Source organism: Bombus pascuorum, chromosome 7 (assembly GCF_905332965.1).
Source record: "Bombus pascuorum chromosome 7, iyBomPasc1.1, whole genome shotgun sequence".
Taxonomy (NCBI): Eukaryota; Metazoa; Arthropoda; class Insecta; order Hymenoptera; family Apidae; genus Bombus; species Bombus pascuorum.
The window spans coordinates 14,026,870-14,046,193 of record NC_083494.1 but is presented as its reverse complement, the minus strand read 5'-3'; the positions used below and the strand labels follow the sequence as shown (position 1 = coordinate 14,046,193).

The 19,324-nt window shown below is 39.8% G+C and overlaps 2 protein-coding genes across 2 annotated transcripts; both read right to left on the bottom strand.

The window, feature by feature from the left end:
* Positions 1-8,973: 8,973 nt before the first annotated feature.
* On the bottom strand, positions 8,974-12,580 carry LOC132908880 (uncharacterized). Its single transcript, XM_060963276.1, has 4 exons — positions 11,623-12,580; positions 10,942-11,101; positions 10,617-10,818; positions 8,974-9,555 (listed from the first exon to the last, which is right to left on the bottom strand). The coding sequence occupies exons 1-4, from the start codon at positions 11,624-11,626 to the stop codon at positions 9,343-9,345; spliced, it is 579 nt and encodes a 192-aa protein (XP_060819259.1). The 5' UTR covers positions 11,627-12,580; the 3' UTR covers positions 8,974-9,342.
* Positions 12,581-16,167: 3,587 nt separating this feature from the next.
* LOC132908854 (uncharacterized) lies at positions 16,168-19,284 on the bottom strand. The gene is made up of 4 exons (XM_060963239.1): positions 18,869-19,284; positions 18,373-18,498; positions 17,600-17,948; positions 16,168-17,009 (listed from the first exon to the last, which is right to left on the bottom strand). The coding sequence occupies exons 1-4, from the start codon at positions 19,003-19,005 to the stop codon at positions 16,467-16,469; spliced, it is 1,155 nt and encodes a 384-aa protein (XP_060819222.1). The 5' UTR covers positions 19,006-19,284; the 3' UTR covers positions 16,168-16,466.
* Between the last annotated feature and the right edge of the window lie 40 nt (positions 19,285-19,324).

Sequence of the window (19,324 nt, the reverse complement as noted above, 5' to 3'; positions counted from 1 at the left end):
GAATCGCAGCGACCAAGTCCGAACTCATTAAGTCTACAAAATCGAATAAACGTGAACGAAGATCTGTGCTTGTATAATACGAAGAAGCGAATTAACGTCAGAAACGAGGTTTAAATTCGTCAGAACGACGAAACGGAGAATTCTTAGCGGTTCGACGAGGAGATCTACGCCGATCGAAACAGCCGAACAATGCTCTGCCAAGTTAAACCTAAAATTCGCAACGTACGGTAGAGCCTCGATTATTCAACGTGACGCGAACCGGTCCTACTTCGCATAATCATAATCAAAAACTCGAATAATACGGGAAGGTTTATTGCGGTTAATAAGTCGTGCGATAAGATCGCGGAAAACATTCTCATAACGTAACACACCGTGCATGTATTTAAGTATATTCGACGTTCTAACCGATTCAAAGTGCGATTAACTGCCTTGACAAATACCATTTACGCTTCCGTATTCTTTCTGTTACTCCAACTTTCAAAAAAAGAAAAAAAAAAAAAAGAAAAATAAAATAGATGAAGTTACGATAAAGTTCGAGGACACCGCACAAGACCAGATTGAATATTCAAACAATTCTACAAAAATCAAAGTGTTCTCCAAGAGTGTTGTGCGACTCGAAAGAACGAGTTAACAATGCCGGCTTCTTTCGTCCCCATTCTCGCTACCTGTTCCACCTTATTTTTTGCCCCCGGACTGTACGTCGTCTATCTCGATTTGTCTCTTAAAGTCGTCGAATCGAGGCAACTGTCGCGCGAACACACGCATTCGCCATTATTCAGTGAGTTTTCGAACGGGGGGCGTCGTAAATAACACCTTTATCGGTTCTCTGTACTCTTGCCTGTTGAACGTCACATCGGGATGAAATTTCTGTCGCCCCCTCCTCATAGATATCCATTGTGCGCGTCATAATGAATTCTTTTTGCACGCGGTGGCTGAGCTGTTGCCAACGACTTCTCGGTACGTCCCCGCCCTGTTGGAATCTTCCTCGGTCCCCGTCATCGTCATTATTATTATTATCATTAACTATAAAAGCAGAAGGAAAAGAAGGACGCTGGTAGCGAGCGTAGAGGGCGGCGTTGGAAGAGGGAAGCCGCGGTATTTCGGTCTGCTTGCATTCGCAACGCGAGAATTATCGATCGCCGCCGAGCATTGCATCATAAATTACTGTTTTTATCCGCGGGCCCCGATTTCGTGGGGCCTCTACCCCACACACACACACACACATACACCTGGCCCCCTTCTTCTTCGCCAACGTCTTGCTTCATCTCGCTTTCGCTCTCGCGCGTCGAAGATTTATCTAGAATATTAAAAGTCGCTTCCTGCCTTGCAACTTCGTCCCGTCCCGCCATTTTCTTCCGCTCGGCCGTTGCTGTCGGTGTACTTTGTCACGTACCAAGTTTCGACAGTTTTATTATTGACGAAGATCGCAATTTATTCGCTTTCCAAGTCGAACATCTTCGTGCTTGTGCGTTGCATCGGGCCCTTTCTGTGTGTGGTGTTGTCTCGTTTCTCGACGATCCAGAGGATCGTAACAGTGGACCGTAGGAGAAAAGCGACTCGAAGATTTAACCAGTTAGCTGTCGCGACCTCTTTGAAAAGCGTGTACCTAAAATGTGTGGCAAAAAGTAAGCGACGACAGAGAGATACTCGTGAAACGCAGAGTATTGCGTGGCTGTTAAAACGTGGAATTAAGTTGTAACGACAACGACCGTTGTACTTTTTAATTTTATTAGCGACAGCGCTCGTTGTAACGCTAAATATTGCCATTTGTTCGTGACGGGTATACTCGTCAAAAGCAGCTAACTGGTTAAACAAGAAACAGAATATAGAATTCGTAAAGCGGAGAGATAGTGAGAAATAACGAGCTATTGTTGGGTCGTTTGCAAATCGATATGTTCATCGTGAAATTGATATTATTATCCGGTTGATTATCGTAGAATGTGTTTATCCTTTCTTCTTCGGTAATATCTTGCCATTCGTCGAGTAGCTTCGCGATCGTTTTCACCAACATCTTGTCTTCCTTGTGATACTTTGATATAATTCTTACGTGCTAAATTTCACTTAAAATTGGACGTTTCGAAGTTGGTGCATTTCTGCGACGTCCACGAGGCAAAATATCTTTAGCGAATACATGAAAATTCTATTTATGACGTGACTAATAGCGACGCGTTGACGCACCGAATATTTCTATTGTAAATCTTCCTGCGATTAAATATACGCGAATCGTCCAATGTTTTCGACGAGTGACACTTTATGCGACAAAATGTAACACTTAATGGCGTTGGTGCGACCAATATAAACTCGCGAGGAACGAACGACCAACCGTACGTGTTTCTTAATTTACGAACCGTTTCATGCTCAATATACAATGTACATTTTATTTCGTATCGCACGATTCTATTCAATATGCAAATATTTAACACGCCAATCGCTGTTAACATAAAGGGCATCCGTCCAAAAAAATTCCTTCTCCTTCTCGCTTGTTAATTTAATACGGGACTTATCCAGCCCGTTAAAAGTCACCCTTCGCTTCAATGACATAATCTGATCTTATCTGCAATTCCGATTCGTACATGCATCGGTATTAACATTTTTAAATCCGCGCATCGATAAACGTATCTCTTTGAACATTAGCGATGCATGCTTCTTAAACGAAATACTTCCTCCTCTTCCTTCTCCTCCCTGTTCCTCCTGTTTATCAGATTCGGAAGATTTATCCGGAGTATTCGAAAACCGTGGACTTCTGGTCTTGCAACTCTCTACTATAATTGCATTAACGCGAAGAATCCTTCATCCTTTCTTCCGGTGAAGGGCTCAAACGTCGAATACCAAGAATGCATCGTAAATATTCAGAACGTTCAGGGCTGGGAAGATTATTCGTGCGTCAGAGATTTATCCGCGGTATTAAATGCCGTTCCTTCGGCTCGCTACCACGTGCAACGGTGCAACGTTATTTTAAGATCTTAAGATATCGACATACATCTTCATCGGTGCTGCAACATTTTCATCCGAAACTCGATGCAAATTCAATCTTCGGCGCTAAATATCCATTGTTCCTTCGTTATACAGAGTGTCTCTGCGATCGTGATACGACAGCGCGCAGGATGGTTCTCCCGCGTAAAAATAAGTGGAAAACTTTACAGCTTATCATTAGACTACAATCGCGCGCGAATCTTCTACCTTTAGGAATGTAGTTTGGAAAAGTGGATCTTCGATTGAATGTTTTGTATATTTCTGGACATTCTGTGCATTTTTACATGTTCCTCGTAAACGTAGACTATTCGTCACATTGGTCGTTTTTCTTGCATTCGATTTTTATTCCTCGTCTCGTCTGCGATCAACGTTTGCGAACAAGACGTACCGATCGTCAAACGCAAAAACTTTGTTCTATATTTCTTATCGATTTTTTCATGAAAAGTTACTATTCCGCTTGTACCATCTGATTACAGAGACACCTTGTATATAGAAATGTTGTACGTTGCTCGTTGGACAGAAAGAATTAAGTCTAATTAAAAGATAAATTTAAAAGTAATACCGGTGGATGGATAATTTAAAACGATCGGTTTGATATCGGTGTGCCAATGTTTGGCCAGACATTTTGGAACATCGACTCGTAAGACCGGTTATTTTGAGTAAATCGATAGCTGTCGTTACTTTCTGTAACGATTTAGCTACAAGTTACTTTGGACGTGTTTCTTATGATAATTCATGTGCATCATGTTTGAGTATTCGTTTTCAATTAATTTCCTTTCAATTTTTCCTACAAAGCTCAAAAAGCTCGTCGTTGCTCTATAATACCCATCTTCAAAGTAACACACGATGACGATTTAAAAACATTGATGAAAAATACCAGTTTACGTGCTACAAAATTACGGAATAATCTTCTTTATACTTTTTTCTCCGCAACTTTTGAATTCCACGTAGTTTACCTTTCGTAAATACAATTTTACTTGCTATCCATTGCGCGTTAAATATAAATATACCAACGAATGTTTGCGTAATTTATTTCATCCCCAACTACGCGATAAATGTAATTCATAAATAAAAATCCGGCGAACGATGGGTTATAATTTAAACGTGCAGAAATCTATAGAACACGCGTAATATGCAAAAATGTATGAAACATTTAAACAGCACACGAGATATCTACATCTTGTAATACATAATACTTAAAATTACCATTCAAGTTCTACTTCTTCAAGGTAGGTTCGTAAAAATATCCATAATCTGCTTATGTGTATGCAATATTACAAAATACGAGTTACACGCGTTACGAAATAGGAAGACTATGCCTGCAAGGATTAAAGGGTAGTTAGGTCGGGTGGTACAAGAGAGCGTACATTGCTTTCGGCGTTCGTAGGACATTTTCCCCTTTGGAGCAGCAACCTTTTCCACAAAATGGTCCCCGGTTAATGACCACGATCGCCTTTGGGGCGCTCGCGATCACCGCTCGATTTCGCGTTTCGCCGTGCAACGCGCCATTATCATCGCGTATCATCTCTCGCCGTGGCGAGAGTTCGGTCCACGCGAGAATTATCGACGCTCGTTGATGCGCTCCTCTGCAGTAAATAACAGTTTTTATGCGGTTTTTATCCTCTACCGTTTCCCCCCGCGGTCGGAGATTTATTTGAAAAATTTCTGTTCGTAAAATAAAAGCCGAGGCAAGTGAAACAAAAAGGACAGGAGAGAAAGAAAGAGGTTCAAACCGTCTTTCGTTTTACCCGCTGGCTGGTTAGTTACTCTGCGAGACGGCCGTGGATCGCGTTATGCAAAAGTCAGGTCGTTTCGCGTAAGCTTAGTCCTCCTCTATTTTGCCAATTTTCCACGAGATTGCGGAAGATCGAATCCCTTGGAAGGGACAGTTTCCCATAGAATAAACCATTTTCCTAGCGAGGTTGAAAAGAAGAGGATAAAGCGACAAGAAAGTTAAAGCTCTTGCGCGATTACTCAACATTTTGCCATACTATATATTCAACGTGGCAATGATATTTATACGCGAATAAATTAAATGCGAAAAACGCAAATATATTCCTTACCGATTCTAAAATTCCGAAATTCTATCTACTTATTGTCACGTCATATCGATAACAGGAATATGTTAAAGAAAGCCGAAAAAGCATCGAGCGAACCAATAACGAATACGATAGACATAAATTCGATGAAAAATAACAAATCAACGAATAACAAACGAAATTTCATTGGTTGCTGATTATTCGAATAAACTTTTATCCGGCGCAGAGGCACGCATAACTGCGGTACTTTGGCCGTAGGTACCCCCTTGCAGCCGGCTACGTGGCGGAATGCGTTGGTGAATACGCTGGGTGGGTGATTTTTGCAGGGCCGTATCGGATCCTTCTCCCCTATCTTTCCGGCTGAAATATTCGCCGACGACGATCGCAGGACTCTCGACCGACTCACCATGGTTAATATATTTCTTGCACGACGAACGCCGTCCACGACGATCGATGAAATTTATTCACCGGCAAGCGCAAGAAATATAACTCAATTTCTAATTGCTTGCGCGGTCCGAACCAGGGAGGGTTCGGTGACCGTCGCGATTAATATATTCCGTTCTTGACCGCAAGAAGGGCTTTCTTGTCCCGATCACGTGGTCCTCCGGAGTACCAAAGGGTTTTCGTTCGTGTATAGAAAGCTTATTCGTCGGTGGATGTTGATTCGAGCTTGATAAGTATCAATGGAACGTATTACGTGGGATATATTGGGCTGTAACGTACGATGGCCGCAAAAAGTATTTGCACGTAGCCTTCGTTTTCGACGAAGCGCGTTTTTATCACATTTTATATGCACATCTCATTTTTACGCTATCAAACGCTTGTAATCGTATGAAATATTAAACTGTAGAAAATTTCATGTACCTGAATTTCGTTGATCGGTATTTGCAATTGCTGTAGCAAACACGACGACGTGCAAATGCCTTTTGTAGCTACATTTTGCAGCTATTTTTTCGTATATCCCATCAATTTCCTTCGTTCGCAAGTAGCAGTGAAACAGGACTATTTTACGTTACATTTCCATGTTTTTGGCGCGTATGAAGCGTCTCTCGCAAACTTCCATCCAACGAGCCTCGATCAGACACGTTAAATCTCGTGTTATTGTCGATTATCGATTAGGTCGAGGAAGGAGGAGTTCGCGATTACGTGTAGTCGAAACTTCGTTTTATTCGCCGTCGTGGCTGATCTGAATTTTCGTAATTTTTGTATAGGCGCGTGCAAAGTCGAAGAAAGGACCGTCAACGTTTAAAAATTGTTGGAAATATCTTGGAATTCAAGAAACATATTACGCAGCTAGGGTCCGCGGGTTTGCCAAGCCCGTGTAGTTTACCAGGTAACTACCCCTTGCGGGTTCGTTGTTATTCTCTCCCTTGTTATTATTATTATTATTTGTTCATCTACCGACGAAACACGCACGCGTCTATCAATACGCGATCTTTACGGGAGAAGATAATTTTTTCCAAGAATTTGTCTGTCAGCGAGTAAACGGCAAACACTTTGCGAGTAGAATGTTTACACTGACGGGTAGAGAATATTTTAGATCCTGTACACGTATGTGTACATTTCGCTGATTTGCACGTATGGCGAAGTTAGCGGAAGAATTGTTTATAATTCCAGTTGCATAAATATCAGAAACGCTGTGTCATGTTTGATATTGATATTACTGGTACGCTAGGAACCCTCGTTGGTCTTTTTCATATTTACGCGGACATAACTCTGATGTATAAGAATCTCTACTTAACGTAGATCCCTCGAAGAATGGTGTCTTGACTGGTTTTCTCACATAATCGATTTACTTCAGAGAAAGAGAGAGAAAGAGAGAGGAGGAAGGATCGTTAAAATCATACGACTTTGCCTTGGCCGTTGTTGAAGGATCTAAGAACGTTTCAACCGTTTCATTACGCTTCAAGGGAAAAAGAGATGGTGTTTCCTTTTTACGTTTTTAGCGGAACGCGAATAGTCTTATAATCACCGTACAATTATACGCGGTGAAATATTTCTCGCTAAAGATAGTGGAAAATAAAAGTTTCGAGCAAAGAGAACGCTATAAAAGTGTTCGTATATAGCACGAGCAGGTTTTGATTACTTTGACCCTCTGTGTCTCGACGGTAGCTTTAAACCTGCACTAAAATCAACTAAATACGTTAGAAACCGGGCTATTATAAAATGATAGCGGCTTTCAGAAGCATTCATTTTTATTTCTCATATTTCTTTCTTTAATTATCCCCAAATATGGAACAGCTAAAAGGAGACAATACGACTTGTTATCAAACTCGTTAGATATTCTTCTAGACGGAAACTCGTCTAAGAAAATTTGACGATATCTAAAGTATGTTCGCTTTACCCCATAAGTTAACACTAACCTTACCAGTTAATCAGGATAAATAACCGATTTCAAAATTTAATGTAAAATTGTAGCTTCGTTGTCCTTCCTTTCGTTCGTCCAACTTTAGGTAAATTCTTCTATTAACAAAAGTTGAGACATTATATAATTAGATTAATCAGACAATATAAGAATTTACATAAAATTGGACGAACGAAACAAATAACAACGAATGTACGATCTTAAATTAATTTTTACAACTGGTCATTTGACCGAACTTGGTAACATTTGTGTTGATATAATACGATACGTATAACTTCCCGTTTTCCGAATATTCGTTACATTATAACGACTCTATATATTCAATTTCAAGCAGTGTAGATAGATATAGAGAAGCTACGAGCTTCTTCGTCGCAAACGTTTCCATTATAACGTTAAGAGGACTGAAGCTAAACGAACAAGAACGTGTACCTCTATCGATCGCGCGATCGAATGATCCAGAAACTCGAGTACCATGGTTCGTACGCTCCTGTTCTTCCGAAAAGGTGCTCGAGGGCCTCTCGTTACGTTACGTTGTTCGACAAGAAAATTTGCCTGCGAGGTTGAACCGCGCGTATCGCGCGCGTACGTGTTCACATATAAAACTCGTATAGACACGAGGATGCATATGTACGGCCGGCACGACGGCCACCGTTGATTTATCGGTCGACATTTTTTCAGGCGATTTTTATTACGTTTTGATCCTTTCGCGCATACATTTTAACCTTCAGCTACCACAGGACGGTTCTGTGAGCGAGCGCGTGACACTCGAATCGCCCGGTAAAATCTCCGCCATCCTCTTTGCTTTTTTCCCACAAGTCCCGGCTTCCCCGGCTTCCAGCCGTAAACCCGTGCTTACCGCGATAATTTACACGAGCCGCGAAATCGTTTAATAAGACGGTATTAATCGGTGGATCGCTTAATTTCAAGCTCGAGATGTCTCATTCAGCACGAGAACGTATTGTTGCGTGTCCTCGACACGCAACGGCACGCGATGGCCTTGATGCTGCATCTTGTCGCTTTCGACAAATTGCCACCAGCGAGTTCGCTTCTTTTCCATTAGTCAACCGTGGACGTGCAGCGGGGCTCGTCAAAGTATCTCGACGGCTCGTAGGATTTTTTCTGCGCACGTTCTGTACGTTACCCGTGTATGAAACGTTTTGAAATTTTATTGATACCGCGTTACGAGATACGACGCCCACCGTCATGTTGTATTGGTGAAACTTTTAATCGATCGGAAAACACGTGTACGGCAACTAGAAGGTGTATTTATTACAGTTACACGTTATTTTTATGGACGTTCTGTGTGAACAATTTTTCCGAAATATGCGCCTCGTAATAACGCGCGTACGAGCGAAAGTACATGCGAAAGTACATGCGAAAGTCGCTGTCGATAAGAAGATGTAGAATAAGTTAATGACGATATGCTGCGAGATTATTAAGGAAGTTTATGGCTTGAGGCTGTTATCGTTCCGTTTTTTCGTATTTCAGCGTGTTGCAAACGTTACGCGGTACGAGTTGAAGGATAACTATCTTCTCACGCGTTACGTTCGTGACGGTAAAGAAATCTGCAGAAAAGCAACGTACACGAGTTGCATGGACAGTATGACACATATACATATAATTGTTACATATATGTACAAATTACAATATAATTTAACATAATTATTATAAATTAATTACAAACACGATAGGAAGAACATGCAAGGCGATGCTCTTCTGTTACATTAAATAATAGAAAGAGAAGCATAAAGACATACTTTTTTTAAATCGAATAGAAAAGGATACGTATCTGTAATTTTAATTATTCGAATATAACAAATCTTCCACGAAATGTCCAATTTGAAACAGTTCCTTTTCTTCTCCCCAATCGCTTTCATTTCAATTTTTTCAAAATGTTATTGCAAAATTATTATACATATATTTCCTATAAAAGTTAAGTTAGAAAAAGGTAGGCGCTCTTCTTCGTCAGTGAATTTCTCTGGCGACCGCGTCGATTATCCTCTGAAAAGTGGCACTGTCCAAACCGCAGAATGATTTATCTCGCGGGAACATGGACAACGCTCTACGCTTCCGTCGACGTAAAATATCGTCGAACTCGTCGTCTATCGTTGGCGGATTTACCTTGGCGTAATAAAGCGCCGCAAAGCCGCTATAGATGAGAAGCGCTGCGGTGGCAAGCTGTTAAAGAGCGCATTTATTTAGTTGCGTTATTTTCCATGTTAAATCGTTCTCTTTTTGTGTTTTATATCTCTCGAGATGTTTCGTATTTTATACTCGTTCTATATTCTACTATACGATACAAAATGCATTACTATACAACGAACGAAACAGTGAATTGCACCAAGTTCTTCAGAGGTGGAAGGTTGAAACTAATACTTTCAATCTCGTTCTTTTCTTTTTCTTTTCTATAAAAGTTAGCATTGGTATAAATATTTGATAATAACTGTAAACGAATCGGGCGAATATTTGAATTTCGAGCAGCGGCAAGCGTATTTTGAAAAAGGTGCCAGAGTACCAACATGATAAATGAAATTACATCAAAGTAATGGAACCTTCGTATCGTGGATTTTACGAACCTTCCATCGTCGCGTTAATTGTGTCTCTTACGAACATTAGTACTCTTGATTAATAGAGCGGCCCGAAAAGAACAAATTTTTAATTACAAAATGCAGAAAGTCTCCTTAACTCTGTACAATTAATTAAAATCCGGTAATTTAATTTCCAGCGTTGTAAATTTAATCGTAACGGTTTTCAACAGTTTTGCGCGTGGAAATGGAGCATTACAGTTACACGTTAACAATCACCGACGAGCGTTAAATGCTCTGAAAAATTTCGACAAACGTCTTATTTGGTACGAATATTTTTAACATACCTACATATTCTATCACGGCTCTCCTAGTTGATACGGCTAATCTCGATCGAATTCGTGACGCGAATGAGCGCGGAATGCGAAGAACGCGCGCAACTCCATATAAACGTACATTGTACAGTAATGCGTTTCATACGGTCGACTTGAAAATGCTTTTGCGATTGCATCTAATTGCTGTTAACAGTTTCTATGAATTTCCGTATTCAATTGAAATTGTATTACTTCGAGTGAAATATCGAAAAAATGATATGTCTTTGATATGATTTCTCGTTCCGATGTTATCATAAAGTTTCCCTTTGAAACGTTCAAAGTTTAATACAGTGGCAGCCGGCAGTGTATAACAGTCTAATAAGAATTGATCGAAACTTACTTGAAACACGGCCCAGAATTTATAACTACCCTCGTTTATCAGAAAATCATAGTAACCGCCCCAATAATCAGATTTTGCATTCCCCATGGCTTTCATAGCCTGTTCCTCGTCTTTCATATGATCGTCGTGATGATCATCGTGGTCATCCTTATACATGGACCCGTGGTCCTCGTGGTAACCGCGCCGATACATCCTTGGACGTCTAATCGAAAGTCAGAGAAAATAAATGTTTATTAACCTCGCTCCAACGCTTCCAATTTAATCGACTGAATCAATTATATAGAGCAATAATTTCACAAAAATAATTCTTCCATGTAAAGAAAACCTGTATGCCTGTACAGCAGTGCCGAGCGTTGAAGCGTCTTCGTATTTCTTGGTCTCCGGAAGTGTTTCGATTTCGTCGAAAGTCGATTCGCTCGTTGAGGCATGGGAAACGCAAACAAGAAGCAGAAGACAGTGATAGACTAAATTTGTTTGTACTCTGTCTGAAATATACAACAAGATTTTTCTTAGAACATCAACAAGATTATTATCTTCATCGCACTTGGATCATTTACATAGAATTTGTACATCTACGGTTCGTACGTTCAACAAACTACCGTACAATATATCACGCCGTTACTGTTTCAACTGTTTAGAACAGCGATAAAAGGGTTACTATAGATTTCTACGTTGATTATCGCACTGTGCGTGAAATCTGTACATCTGCGCGTTAAATATCACAGATCGCTGTACTATAGTGACTCTCATCGTTGCCGTTTTACGTCTCTCAACAGCCATAGATTATTATCAGATTATCGCTACACGTTAATTTTCGCACTTCCTCGTAGAATTTCTACAGTCACAGTTCACATCAAAATACGTTACTGTATATTATTATGCTTCACACCGTGACCGTTTTCCGATTGAACAGCGATCGATTATTACTGAAAATTCCTACATTGATCCTCGACGCTTTAGCGATTTACATGGAATCTGTGCATCTACTATATCCAACGATATCTACCCATAATTGTACTGTTCGATGGCAGCAAATTCTTCAAGGGACCCTCGTTGCACGAAGAATGACACGTCCTGTTCCTCTCATCCGTGAACACGTGTCTCTATATACACTTCTCCTTCACTCTATCTTTGTCGATTCATGGAAACGACAATGACTCACCACTGGCCGATTCCTCGATACGAACGTTCATTCCTCGTGGACGATGGTCGCGAGTTCATCGATCTCCAAACACATGGAACGTGCGTACACGTTTTCAGATGTTTGCCCCGTGGTCTCAGAGGCGAGTGTCACACGACGAGAACCTCGGCCGAGGAACCGTCGTTGATAAACTCCAAGGAACGACTGAACGATTCGTGGGTCCAGTTCAAACATACTCTGTTCGGTTACCGGTAACTGTATCACCAGGAACGTTAAGCAAATCCAACGTGCAGCGCTAAAAGCCCTAATTGTTACAACTCTTGCGTACGTCGTCGCGTCGTCTAGGAGCATTTCAGACGTAAATTCGGTTATAGATGATTGATCATTTCGGACGATCGCATTATCGTGTCTCCGTATTTGATTTTTTAATCACACTGTTCGACTTTTCCATGGGGCTGTTACGATTTAGTGCGATTAAGTCGGTTGAGCTTCGTTTTGCTTGGATCTGGCGCACAGTGAAAGATCTATTTGCACGTTGATTCTCTCGTTCTGGTGTTTAAACGGTGATCGGTTAAATTTGGATCGGACTAACAAAGTTTCTATTGTTCTAAGCGTAGACACGCGACGAGGTTGCAAATACTATTTTTTAAGCTTACCTTGCGCAATTTACTATTGTTTATATAATTTTATTTGCTACGAAGCTATGAAATGTAAGTAGCCTGTCTTTTTGAAAGTTAGATATAGCTGTTCAATTTACGTAATGAAACTGAGAAATTGGTAAAAAGTGGAGCCAGTCGATCGGTTTAACTTCTCAGATATATTGGCTCGTTATATTTTTTTTATCAATCAGTGAATTGCCTTGTAAATCGATGCTCCAGTTGTTCTTCTTCTTCTTTTGTATTACATCAACGATGTAGTTTTCTAAATATCGTTACATAATAAATATCTTTCTCAAATGGCAAATTAATTTCATGGAAATTGTATAGAAACCAAGGCACGTAAATTTATAAATAAAAATGTATGGATGTGTATGTATAGAGGAGATCAGTTGTAAAGTGGAGTAGGTATATTAATCGATGCAGTCAAATATTTAAAATACATAAGAAATATTTGTGTGTACGATGAAGCAGTAATTTTTTCGCGTGATATATAATTAAGTGATCAAACTGGTGCTTTGGATCTAGAAAAATATGAATTTAACGGGTTCGTCCGATTTCGATACATTTACGCATAGATGTAAAATGGAGTTCAATATACAGGGTGTACCGCGTAACGCGATTCACTATTTTTATGCAACTTGTGGATGTAAGAAAAGATATTTCAAACTATATTTTCAGGGCGTCGAGCGCAGTACAAGCGACGAGAGAAGATATTCCAAAAATACTTTGTCTTCGTAGTGAAACCGAGGTCATCATGGCTAGCATAAATTGGACCATACGTCTTTTTTTCACAAGGTTCGAGAAGACTTTACGACAGATTTAAAAAGCATATCACGTGATATTTTTTTATTAACTCGATACTAAGTTTACTGTGGTGCAAACATTGTACTCGTCGTTACATTCCAGAATTATTCACATTTCGGATAAAGAGAATTACTACAACGCGTAGAGTTGTAACATCCAGCCAGCTCTAACAGCTCGTTCAGGCTTTTGCAAAGGATTCGAACGACATTAAGATAAAACGTACTGTAAATCTACGAATCTATAAACATTAATCTGTAAAACACCTTGTTTTGTATATTTGCAAATGGCAGAAGAACGGTGAGTCGCGTTACGCAGAACACCCCGTATACCCAATTACAAACGTTATAATTATAAGTAAACAAAAGTTCGACAGAGCAAACATTTACAAAGTAGAAAGTCGGGCGTAAGCGTTAACAGATAGTTTGAACTGATTTCTTGAACAATTATTTCCTTCTTAATCGACAAGCCGACGTAACATATAAACGTTACAAGCAATGTTGGTTATAAGAGTGTGATAAGCAAAAGAAAATAGTATAATACACAAACGTTGTTACATAATTGTATAATATTACTTAAAGTCTCTTTATATAATACCTTTTCTAATGTCACTTTTGAGATAAAACCTGAAGAATCTATCTAACTGCTATAGACTAACGCGACGTATCAAAGTGCTGCTTCTCTTAAATTTTCGTCGGAAGAAGATCGTCAGATACAAGAGAGTAGTCGTCCGCTGTAAATGCTCTGTCTCCGAGCAAATATATATCTCGCGGGTGTGGCAGAATTTTAGCGAAGAAGATGGAAAATCGCTGATCTAGGCAAAAGCATGGCAGCAGCGATTCGAGCGATATCGTCGTTGTTTCAGTCAATTTGAGCGTTTAGCTGTTTCCTACCGCAATAAGTATTTAACCGCGAAAGGTGGGACCGGTAAATCGACGGAAAGTTTCTTTGAGAAGGATGGAATTTTTGATGCTGTCGACAGAACGCGACCGTGGCAAGTATCTAGGCAAAGGAAACACCAAGTTCGGGTCAGTCAGCCGAGGCACATCCTTCTACTGTATTAGGCCAGGCGATTAGCAAGTTCTTAAACAAGTCCCGTTGAAACAATACTCTAAACCGGCGATAATTGCGGCAAATGTTTTTGCTTGATGCTGGTTCAGTTAGAATGGGGCGTGGTGCTCGACTTTGTCGAACATTTCAACGAGTTTGCATTCGTCAAAACGAGCGAAGGATGTCTTTTGTTTCGTCGCTAGACAACCCGCGCCTGTTGGGAGAGAAACTGGCGTTCCGATCTCTTTTTCTCGATTAATATGAAAGAACGCGACGTTTCGGAAGAATCTACGTATTCGAAAATCCTGAAATTCCGAGAACAGTAAATATAAAAATGCAAAACCATGATAAATATCGCTCAATCTAAAGAACCGTTCGGTAACGAGTCAATTAGAATAATTCATCAATATATCGCAAAATTTGATCAGAATTCACTCGCAGCGTTCAACCGATATTATTATTGATAGATGTTCACGGAACGATAACTCGGATAATAACTGTTGGTCAATGAAGTTCGACGAACGAATTGTACAAATGAATTATTTTATATCGATCGCTATATCGTTGAGAATTTCTATATTTAAAGAATCGTAAAATTTCCTGCCATTACCAATAACCTGCAGCTTGTCCATTCATCGATAAATATTGTCAAATTCCCGATTCGTCATTGTACAAGAGGCAGCAGGAGAAAGAAACTCAAAATAAGATCGATAAATATTCACTTTCCACGAAGCGCGTCGCAATTTTACATTTTTCCCTCTGAAACGTGAGAAAGAGAATTCCCGACATGACAGAGTGTTCTCGCTCTACATATAAAACGCAACGCGACGCAAGTACACGCGAAGTCTGCGAAATGTGTGATACGAAAGGAAACTTTGTATTCTCTGTACGCGATGAAATAAGGGAATCATACGTGGAAAGAAAGCAGGGATGAGAGTTGGTCGAAATGGCGTAATTGGTCAATCGGAATGCGAGACCATCGGAATTCTCGTATCGTTTTCAGTAATTCTTTCCATTCCACCGATACTGACAAATTCCGGCTTGTTATCCCGCCAAAAACCTGCGCCACCGCTCGTGGCGCGATCATAAGAAACAGTCATATCCGACCACGCTTGTTCCTTGGGAATTTAGGAACCAAGTGCGCGGCAAATGTCCATACGATATTTATTCCATGTTATTCGAGCAATTCAGAAAATTTATTTTCCAGCTGTTTCTATTAATCGTTGATACAGTTAATGTTATAACGACACTCGCCATACATATATAATTAGACGCTTTTACGAAAACATTTATAGAGATATCCTAACTATTTAACAACAAATACATCCGAATGTATTAAATCTTATTTGTCACTTACATTTATTCGTTATTCGGAAATATATCTATATTTTTTGGTATTCGGTCGGATGGATCGCTGGGAGGAAATTCCATGGTGAATGTGAAATTTTCTTCGTAGATTTTTATTGCGTTTACGGGTCATTTTTTAGAACTGAGATGACACGACGATTTGCCGAATGCGCGTTGTCAACTCTTAATTTTACATGTACCCAGAAATCTCAAACTGCCAAATTATCTATAACGTTATATCTATGCTAATGAACAGAGTTCTGCATAACTTTTAAATAAATAGTCTATTAGAAGCGCTTTTCGATATTTACAAGACTTGACTATAAAATAATATTTACACGTACACGCACAGAATCACTGCTCGTACCGTAGAGTAGCTCTAAGTCAATGTATTACGGTCTAAGCCTTACGAACGGCCTACGTTATGCTATTGTTTACTGTCATTTTATAAATAAAACATATGTATCATCGTGTGTTCAAGAACAATTCTTGACCCAATTAATTCTCTATTAACAAACGATCTATGTGGCAGAGAGCACGAGTACTTGCAGTCTTTCGTTCATCGAACGAAAGCTAAATATATAAATAAATCACTATTATACGAAACTCTTTCTTTTCTCTTTTGGTGTATACTCACTTTTGACTCTCACTCTACTTTCAACTAATCGATTAATACGTAGATGTATAACGACAAGTAACAACGATGTACAACAAATAGCCACTGTATATCCTTAGCAAACCGATAAAATACTTAACTATATACTTATCGACTATACTCTAACAACATCAACTTAATTGCTATCTGAACACTCTAAATCGATCCTCGATCCGCAAACGATCGATAAAAATACTCTAAGAAATCTTTCCATACTTGTCGACGAAGCTCTCGACACTCCGCAGCGTTTCTCCCGCAAAATCCCACCAACTAAAATCACTGTACGATCTTGTATGCGCCACAGCATCCGCTAGATGCGCAGGGAACGTGATCTTGTGTCTGGCGATGCTCTTCAACACCAGAGCCGCGATGTAGATGATAAAATAAATGCTGAAGTACAGTGGAACGTACCAAAGCTTCTTGCCTACGTAGTAATACGAATACGGCCTCTTGTTCAGTCTTTGATCGTTCATTTCTGGTGCCATTGTCTGGTGCTCGTGGTATTCAGGAATGTGATCGTAGATCACCTCGTGATGGAAGTCGTGATGTTGGCCATAAGGATCGTCGTCGTCGTCGTTGTCGTCGTCGTTGAAGGGAGGATGATCCAAATGGCCGGAATACTTGATCGGTTTCGGTGCTGCATCATTGTTGTAAGACGTGTCGGGCGGATTGTCGGAGTAGTCGGAGGAGTCATGGTCGTGGGACGCGAAGTAGGAATCCGGTTTGTAGGAATCTGGTGGCTGAAAACGATGATTTACGTGAGCTTCGGCGACGCGACTCGGTGCGACTGCTTCGCTGGAATTGAAGTTGGGATATCGGGAAGTCGTAGGGTCGAAGCTTATGTACGATGGAATTTAGGAAGCGGTGTTCTTTTCCCGAGTGAATTTTTCATCCTTGGTATCGGCATACCTGATAACTTATAAATCATTGATCAATGAAACGAAAATTTTGTAGTCGTGCGAGATTCCGCTACAACGTACGTATATACATATATATACAGGGAAATTGTTAGTTAAAACTGTTTGGAAAAAATTGCAGTAACATATGTATACATCGTAATTACAATAATTATTCTGATTCTCCTCGCGCAATTTTTCAATAAAGACGAGTTCGATACGAAGAAGTATTCCATTAAAGACGATTGTTGATTATCGATTAATTTATCATTTACTCAACTACAGATCGATTTAATGATTTATCTAATTCATCTCTTAGTGATCCACGGATATAGCTTCGTAGAAGGAAATAGTGGATACGTAGGTGTTTTCAGAAGTAAGCTTTTCTTCGTTACTAAAAGGAAAATAGGATGATGTTTTGATATTCAAAGTACCTTGTCGCTCATCTCAGAATCTGCGTAATCGTCCATGGACATTGGCTTGGAGATCGGTTTGTCACTGAGGTAATCCGGCGGCTTTGAAATCGGCTTACTGCTCGGGTAATCTAGCGGCTTATAGTCGTAGCCCTCTGAAAACGTTGGATTAGAAAATTCAAACATACCCGAAGACGATGGACCGGTCGGTGGACCATTCGAGTTACTCGAAGGTTTCGAACTGTCCTCCGTGTCTTTCGATTGCTCCTTCTTGGATTTGTAGTTAAGCAACGGTGCTGGATGGTATCTATCCTGAATCTGTTTCTTTGCGTTCAATTGTGCTATTAATTCGTGGTCCAACGTCGAGTATCTATAAATTAGAAAGCGTAAAAAGGGTGTTTTGAAGAAAAATATGGAACAATGTAGGAAAAGCGCGAAGAAAAGGCATTAAGAAGTTACGAAACGTACTCGAGAAACAATTTATATTTGATTTCAAACGCTCCAATTCGCCAAGCATTTATTTCAAAATTCAGCTTTTCGCGTCTTTTTAGTCAAATTATTTTGCGAATTTGATTTTCGTCTCAAGCTTCCATTTTATTATTCAAAGATAAATATAAAGTTCAATCTTTGTCCCTAAATTCATTCTTTTCGAATTTAAACACGAATCTGTGAATTTTCTTCGAATATAAATTCTGTATTAAACTTTATTAATATCGGAGAGCGTTTAAACAAATTCAAATCTTCAAATGTTTCTCCTTTCCAAATTTGTACAATCTTCAAATTCTTTCTCACACCTTCTACCAGGGGAATAGTTGATCGCTTCGCCGTTCCTCAGATTCTGGATTTTCGGTGAAATATAAACCGGTGACATAGTGATCGCGATGTTCTTGATACTCCTACCTTCCGCTTCCGTTCCATTACTTCGTTGAATAGAAACAAGCAAAAATACAATATTAGTCTGATACTATACTTTTACGTAGAATCACGTGATATGAAAAATCTATTTATATAAACTGAAAAAAGGAGAAGAAAAACATACAAACTCAAACGTTGACTCATTTTCCAATTCATTCATCCCTAGATCACGAACGTTTATATATTTATGAAAAATTCTAATATACAAAAATGATAATATACAAAATGGTCGTGATACATAGAAATATATAAAATATCCAAAGCAAAGTACTTGTTAGACAAAACTTCAGAGAGCGAAACAAATTTCTACGATTAAACGCGTGCTCGCGAGAAACACGAACTTGCGTAGAAATTCACCGATCGATGTGATCTAACCTGACGATCCACGGATCGTTGCTTGCTCGCGGTTCTTCTTGACCATTCTTCGACACTTTCGCATATGACGTCACTTGGGGTAAGACCGAGACGATCGACAGACTCGCTAGAAACAGCGAGATAAATGCGCGTATCATCTTCCACGATATTCAAAGATGAATGATCGAGCAACTTGGTTTGCCAGTCTTCTATATAGACTCGTAACTGTACCTCACCAACGACTTGTTGCTAATTTATTGTCCAACTCCATTTTCACCTGCCGTCGCTACTTAACACCACTTATAATTTTCTCCCCTCTCTGCCCAAAGACATTCATGCTAATCTGAAAACAGAAATTAAACTTCATTATCAGACGTACTTCTTCTGCTTCGTCTCTTCTTTTTCTTTTGTCTTTGTTGCGTATGAAACGCGCGCGTTCCTCGTTCGATTTTGGCCAGTGGAATAGGATTCGATTCG